General features: G+C 46.7%; 1 protein-coding gene across 1 annotated transcript in view; it reads left to right on the top strand.

Moving 5' to 3' along the window:
- PSMD11 (proteasome 26S subunit, non-ATPase 11) overlaps window positions 1-8065 on the top strand; it is a 30641-nt gene that overhangs the window by 605 nt on the left and 21971 nt on the right. Inside the window, exon 2 of the mRNA XM_025207293.1 lies at window positions 2336-2437. Within this exon, the coding sequence (XP_025063078.1) occupies window positions 2336-2437 (102 nt within the window). The remainder of the gene's footprint in view (window positions 1-2335; window positions 2438-8065) is intronic.

Genomic DNA, 8065 nt, shown 5'->3' with positions numbered 1-8065 from the left:
CCCGAGCCCGCCTGCTGCGGGGGCACGAGGGGCCGCGGGCTGCAGGCGGAGCCTCCCCCCACCCCCAGGCCGGCCCGGGAGCGGGGTCCCGCGGCTGCGGCATCCCTGTGTGTCAGCCCCCTCCCTCCCCCAGCGTCCCTGTGGCAGCTTTCACCCTCTCCGTAGGGGACAGGCGGGCACCTGCTATCAGCGTCCGCCCCCTAGGCACAGGACAGGCCCCGGGGCAGTGACACGCAGCCCCCCACACACAAATACAGGGACACGGGCTCGCGACTGCTCTTGTCACTCGTGTCTCCTCGCGCGGGCTCCTGTGACTCTGGTGCCGGTGCTACGCTAGCCCCTTGGAGCATCTCAGGCGAGAGTAACCCAGGGCCTGTTTTATGCAGTGTCCCCGGGGCGAAAGGGAGCGGCTGCAACAGGGGTTTGCTTTATGGGAAGCTGGTTTCTGAGGCTAGACTCGGTGGCACATACATGGTGTTTGTTCTGTGCCGGGGTGGCGAGGACGGTGCCTGAGGTGGCCTGGTCACATCTGGGGAGCGGGCAGGCAGAATGACAGCATCAGATGCCGAGCCATCTAAATATAAGCGTGCGTTTGTGAGTGAGTCAGAAGCATCGCTTGAAGTCAGCCTTAGAAACCACCCTCGTGTTGGAGCGCTGGCCTGATATGGAGTTGAGAAATCAAAAAAGTTGCTGAAGTAGTAATGATCTAGAGGATCTCTTTGTCCGGTGTTTATTTACTCCTGAACTTGAGAAGGGAGAGAGAGGCTTCCTTTGCTGCATGCCTCTGCTTGAAGTTTCTTAGTAGAAAACAGAGCAAGGTATTGTTTTATAATGGGGATGTTACTGTGTAGCCCATGCAATGGTAATGCCACATGCAATTGAAAATGCTGTAATTTCTTAGACAAAAAGTCTATAAAAGTTGCTTCATGCTGTCGTGCAGCATTTCCACTGCCAACTGGTGAGAATCGGTTTACGTCGCCTGTCCATCCAGGTTTCAGTGGTGTCTGTCAATTTAACATCCAGGTTTTGTGTTGGTTAGGGAGGTTTGTAGTAGTTGCCATAAATACCATAGTGTTTATCAACCTGAAGGTAAATGTTTCTGCTGGGGAACTTATTTTTGTTTTCTGGTATTAAAATACATCGCAACTTGGGTCAGCTCTTGGGTAATGTGAACGCAGTCAGTTTAAAAGATAATTTGAAGTGTGAACATTGGTAGTACTGTGTGCCGAACAAAGCAGGCATACACTAGAGTTCTTGAGCAACTGTTTATGTCTGGAAAAAATACTTTAAAACTCTTCAGTTTAGGAGTCCCAACAGGGACGGTGTGCGTGTGGGGATAAGACAGGAGGGGTGATCTTTTGTGAACTTTTTGGAGGCATTCATTTCCATCAGTTACAGAATACCTAGTATATTTAGTGCAACTACAGCTATCTGGGGAGCTGTCCCAAGTACTTGGCAGTATCAAATATGTCTACAGAGCAAGATGGACAGTTGATCTATCTGTGGTGGGGGACATGCTTTGAACATGTTACTGCTGTGTGCTTGTTACTTAAATGTCCCTTTTATTACTGTATTAGACCTTGAAGTTAAGATCTCTCAGATGGCCTTATTGATGCTGTTGTGTGCTAAAAGTTAACACACTGTGTACTGTACTAGTTGATGCCTATATGCTTTAAAGCTGTGACTTTAAAGTACTAATTTCTAAACAAAGTATTTTTCAGAAGTGTATCAAACTTTTACAGTGAAAGTGCTGAGTTTTCATCCTAAAGTAATGGATAGCACTTAATATTTCCAGTGTGTGATATGCTGCTGAACATGGTTATATTTCTCGAGTTCATGCTGGCTTAGCATTACTTTAGTTAAACTTCACCCAAATAATTGCAACACTATGTGCAGTAGCAGTAATGGGGCCCCTTAACATCAACCCTTAAACTGTTCCATCTTGCCTGGTTCTGTGCTTCAAATTATGTAGCTGGTTAGAACACTTGTAGGCAATAGTAGGGGTTTGTCTTTGGAACAATACTTGTAACAGCTGGAAAGTATCTAGTGACACTACTTCTAATAAGCATTAAAACTTCAAATTCAGCCAGGCACAAAAACTATCAACTGGATTGAACTATTTATAAGGAAACAACTCTATAGACTTCTGTTGCATAAGTATTTTAGATTCTAAATTTTAGAATCTGCTCTCCACATCTCGGAGACTGTATTGATTCCACTGTTATCTGTCACATTTGTTAGATTCCAGAAAGGAGTGCAACAACTTAATAATGTATGTTGAGAATTCTCTCTGGTCTGAAATGGTGTTAAAGGCAGTTGTTCCACTTTCTTCTAGTGAAGCGTGATGTCCAGGAAAATGACGAGGAAGCAGTGCAAGTCAAAGAGCAGAGCATCCTGGAATTGGGATCGCTCCTTGCCAAGACGGGACAAGCTGAAGGTAAGTGCTGGGTCCAATTTGACTGGTTGCATCTTCCTTATAGATCAGGGCAGGCAATTATTTCAGGCGGAGGGCCACTTAACCAGTTTTGGCAGGCTGTGGAGGGCCACGTGGGTAGCCTCACCCCTTGACAGGTGCCCCGCCTTCTGGTCACCATCTTGGGACTAATGTCCCAATGTCTTGGGACTAGTGTCCCAGGGCCAGCACTGGTGGGGCCTAAAGTGGAGCACAGGCTGGCAGGGGCCCCGGCCCCCTGCTTGCCAGTAGGGAAGAAGCTGGTGCTGAGCTCAGGGAAAAATGGCCCCTCGCCTACCCCTCCCTCCCCGGCGCTCAGCACCAGCTTGTAACCCGGCCCCACTGCCAGCCTGGCGGTAGGGCCAGGTTACAAGCTGGTGCTGAGCGCAGGGTGGGGAAGGTGGGCTGCGAGCGCCTGCAGCAGGGAGCGCCGGCCATGGGGCAGGCGAGGAGCTGCTTTTCTCCGCACAGGGAAGGAGCCCAGGGAAAAGCTGAGCGCGGGAGGAAAAGTGGCCCCACCCCATGGCTGGCGCTCCCTGCTGCAGCCTCTCGTAGCCCGCACAGGGCTCTCTGGAGCAGGCACAGGCAGCCCCATGCGGGCTGTGAGTAGCTGCACCATGGGGTGCCGGCCACAGGGTAGGGAAGGGGCCGCTTCCCCTCACCCTGCGTTCCTTCCCTGCCCAGGGTACCCCTGCCCTTCTCCTCTCTTCCTCCCCCCTACCTGAAGTTCCAGTGTGGGGCAGCCACGTGTTCCCAGGCCAGAAGCCCTGGTAGGGGCTTCCTGCTAGGGGGCAGGGCCAGCCTGCCCCACAGTTGTTGGAGCCCGCCGGGCTTCCCCTGGGTCCTACTGCCCTTGGTTCCTGTCATTTTTGACAGGTACCAAGGGCAGAGAAATATTAATTTTCTACATTTTTAGGGGCCTTGTGGGCTGGATCCAGCATGCGGGCCATATTTGACCACCCCTGTTATAGATCCATAGAACAAACATCAAAGCAGAGGTGGGCAGGAAATGATCCTCTCATTCTGCAAGTGTTTTGAAACTTTTTTTTTTCTTGAACTTGAAAAATATTTTTTTCATACTAGAAATACTGAAACAAGACACTTCTAATGTTTCAGAACTCTTTACAGAATTTGTCAAAGCAAGCCTTTTGTCACAAACTATTTCTGTCTTTGTCAGTTAGTATCATTCAGTAAAACACCATTTTTTTTTCCAGAAAATTCACCAGTCCTTCATAGGAGAACAGGTCTTATTTTGAATGCCTGAAAGGAGAAAAATTGGTGAAGATTCTGATAGTCTGTTTGATCGTTACACTCATTTCTTCTTTTTCCTTAGGCAGTTCTAAGACGGCATGTTTGTTACTGTAAGTTTGACAGTTCCTTTTTTGGAGAATAGCCTTGTATTTCTAGGGCACCTTTGTGGTCAAAACATTTTATAGGCTGATACGCCAGCACCGTACAAAGTTTGCTTTGCCCATCACAGATGGGCAACCATAGTGTAGCTTGAAGTTGTTTAATGGTATGTAACAGGAGGAACACTTAAGTGAGGTATGTATATGCTTTTAACAAACTGAAACTGCTTGAAGACAGCAGATCTGAATTAATTAATTTTAGAGTTTGATCAGGACCCTGGAGTTAATGAGCCATTTATAAATAAATGGTGAAGAGTCTTTTATAATATGTAATTCTTAATCCACTATTATTAATTTCTTCTGAAAACCACTATTTGCTACCTAGCCTTTTATTTTAAATACTTGCATATTTTGGCTTTGTCATTTACCTAATGTTGAAGCTACACTCTGGATACTTGCCCAGTCATGATTTGCAACTGCATATAGCTGGTAGCAGAGTAGGTTTTCCATACCAGGGCAAATATTCTTTTCTGAAGGCATAACCAAAGATGATGCCATTCTCTTTGTTTTGACAGAAGAGGGCGCAAATAAGCAAAATTAGTTGTAGGTACTTGAAAAAAAGATTTTATACGTTGCTCACTTGTATAAGGCTTGCAGAGGTGACCACATACATTTATAGGTCTCTTCATTTAGGACTTCTTGCATTTCTTAGGGGGTTTTGTCCTCTCTGGCTTTATACAGGTATAAACTAATTATCCTTGTATGATCATCTCAGTATAGGGGTCAGCAAGCCTATGGCCTGCAGAATCCTTTGAATCCAGCCCAGATGTGGGGCTTTAGTGGTGGTGGGGGTGGTGTTCAACTGTGGGTGCTCTCCCATGCTGCGACTGGGATGAGTGCCAGCTGCAGCAGGGTCCTAGTGCCTGCCTACCTCTTACCCAGAGTGGGGCACTGTGACCTGGAGCTGGAAAAGGTTGCCTGCCCCTCTCTTAATGGGATTGCCCCCAGATTGTAATACAGTGAAACCTCTTTAAGATGATGATCCTTACAGGGTGTAGCCAGAATACTGGACTGGGCATGGCCAAGGGAGTTAGACCTTAGCTGGTGCTGCCACCTAGCTTCCCCACATCCTGTCCCCTTCTCATACCTGGTCCTAACGATCAGATGACTGGCAGGACCAGGCAGGAGGTAACCCCCAACCTGGGACAGAGCCACCACCTGCCTGATGCACCTTCATGCAGGGTGCAGTAGGCATGCAGCCTGTGTGATGTGGCCCCTGGCTGCTTAGAAGTTGGACAGCTCTGGTCAGAAACATTACTTAATGAAACACTGAACATTTGCAAAATGTTCAGGATATCTGCTAGTGAGAACATTAAGACATGCCCTTCAAAGATGAGTTGATAATGCTCTGAGAATCTGTGTGTGTCCCCCCCAGTTAGGCCAGAGTGAGGTTATTGAACTTCCCTCTGTGGTGCTTCTTGGAGAGTTGGGAGGCCAAAGAAGGGAGAGAGAGATGTTGGTGTTTCTGTTTCTCACCGTAGTGTGTCATTTTTGTGGGAAAGGTGCTGCCACTTTCTCCTGCTGTCATCTTCCATGTGAAGCTATTTTCCAAATTGAAAGGGAATATGCAAGTGACTTCCTTTAGGCCTACTTGTTTCTGTTGTGGAAAACTTAGTGGCATAGTTTGTGCTGTGTCTTCTCCAGGTCCTTGGTGGATGACTAAAGCTACCTATTGCATTATTTTCCCTTACATGTAAGACTGGAGGGAAATAGCCCAAAAGGAGTTAATGTAAGGGGCTAAGTTTGTATATCTGAATTTTATCCTAGGCTTCTCTGCAGATTAAGCATGAGAGTGAACTGCCCAGGACTGCAGTCAGTGTCAGTGGGCTGTCTGTAACAGGAATGAAATCTGTTAGTAAAGTTTACATGAATAATGTAAAATTGATTCTGTTTTCTGAACTTTCCAAAAGAATGTTTCTTTTTCCACAAGGAAATCATTGTCTTCAATTTACTCTGAAAATCTTGTTGAAAGGAGGGTTTGAAAGGCAAATGGACCATTAGTTGCAACTGACACAAAGCAATCTGAAGTTGAATAGTTGCTGCCACTCAGGCAGAATGGTTGGCCCTAACATTCCCAGGGATCAACATTTCCAAGTAGTCTGACTGAGAAGCCATCATGGTATAGGAACTTGTGGAACAGTTAGTGTAGAAAGCATCAGTAGAATGCCAGATCTGTTTGGACATGAATTAACATCCTTGGGCTTGATAACTTCCTGGAAGTGAGAGGTTCTGCAGATCAGACACAACTGGGAAAGGAAGATCCGACTGTTTGTTATTTCTTAGACATTTTATAGATGTTAGGGCTGGAAGGAACCTCAGAAGATCATTGAGTCCAGTCCCCTGCCCCAGGGGCAGGAAGTCAGCTAGGGTCAAAGGATCGCAGCAAGATAAGCATCCAGACGTTTCTTAAGAGTCCAGAGTAGGTGCTTGCGCCACCTCTGGAGAGAGTCTATTCCAGGCTTTGGGGGCTTGGACAGTAAAGTTTTTCCTTATGCCCAGCCTTAAATTGGAGGAGTTTGTCATCCCGTGGGGCGCTCTGGTGAACAGGTGTTCCCCCAGATCCTGATGCACACCCCTTATATACGTATAGGCTGCCACCAGGTCACCCCTGAGCCTATGCTTTTCCAGGCTGAAGAGTCCCATAGCTCTCAGCCTCTCTTCCTAAAGCCTGTTGTCTTGCCTGCTGATCATGTGTGGGGCTCTCCTCTGGACTCTCAAGGTTTTCTACATCCTTTTTGAGTTGTGGAGCCCAGAACTGAATGCAGTACTCCAGGGCTTGAGAAGTGGAAAAGGACAATCTGGCAAATTTATTTTTAATTTGCTATGGTACAGGGAGGATCATTGTTTACTTGCTGCTGTTGTGGTGGGTGCTTTTTTATCTGAAAAGTCATTGAAGAAAATAATTTGTTTTCTTACTGTAATTCTGAGGACTTGTATTTAGGGACCATTGGAATTTGTGCTGGAAGTATACTGCGCAGCTCCTTTAATCCTGGTGTTTTCCTTGCATGTGTGTTGTCGTCATTTCCGCCCCCCCCCCCCTGCCCTTTCACTCACCCCCCTGCCAATTGTGGGTGATTTCTTTTTTTTGCCTTTCTCTGCTGATTGGTGGAGGGCCCTGGCAGCCCCACTGCTGCTGCTGACCAGATGGGTGGCAATAACCATGGCTTATTTAAAACTACAGTTTTTGCTTCCTGGCCCTCAGGAACAAGTGGCGAGTAGTAGTGGGGCATGCAAGGGAAACTCCAAGATTAAAGGAGCCACCGTGCAGCACACTTCCCCTGCAAATTCCAGTGCTCAGTACTTGCATCCATTAGGTGATTTTATAAAGCTGAGTGGTTTGAACTAGAATGGGTTCCCTAAGAATGAATATAATGTTGCCAAAAATCTTACTCTCAAGCTGCCCCTGTTGTCATTTCACAGGGAACCAGGGGAAGTAACATTGTTACTTGTGTGAATAAGTCAGAGAGTTAAAATTCCAAACTGCTGTCGAAGTTCAAACTGTAATAACGCTAAAGCAGAAAAATCCCCAAATATATTTTCCTTTACAGCAGGGGTGGGCAAAATGTGGCCTGTGGGCCGGGGATGCGGCCCGCCGGGCCATTCAATCTGACCCGCAGTGCCCCTTAAAAATTTAGAAAATTAATATTTATTTTCCCCTGGCTGCCTGTCATGCAGCCCTCGATGGCTTGCCAAAACTCAGTAAGTGGCCCTCCACCCAAAATAATCGCCCGCCCCTGCTTTACAGTATATAAAAACTGCAAACTTGAGGCAAGAGAGCTCAGGCAGGATGCAGTTACAATATTAACTGATGATTTGTCGTGCTTTTTGGTATATAGTAGGATTGATTTCTGCATTGTGTCTTTGGTATCTTAATAATGACCAAATAGCATATTACAATCTGTATCTTCTATGGCCTTTCTGTTGGATGCCACAAGGAATCAGTGCCACTTTTAGCCGAGACTTGGATGGGAGACTTGACTTTATGCAGGAAGTATGTTGCAATGACCTGATTAGGTGCCCTGCTTCCTTCTGAGTCATTGTTGAGTCAACACTTTGGTATAGTGCTGGGCTGCTGGAAGTACCAGTATTATCTTTTAGGTGGAAGGTAAACAGAAGTGAAAACAGCCTGTCAGTCTAGGCCCCAGGTGCTTGTTGTATGGGCAGGTCTGTTAGCTTTCTGTCCCAGCCAGATTTTAGTATGGGT

Source organism: Alligator sinensis, unplaced genomic scaffold, assembly GCF_000455745.1.
Source record: "Alligator sinensis unplaced genomic scaffold, ASM45574v1 scaffold919_1, whole genome shotgun sequence".
NCBI classification, from domain to species: Eukaryota; Metazoa; Chordata; order Crocodylia; family Alligatoridae; genus Alligator; species Alligator sinensis.
Note: the sequence above shows the minus strand (reverse complement) of the source record. Positions and strands in the feature narration are given on the sequence as shown.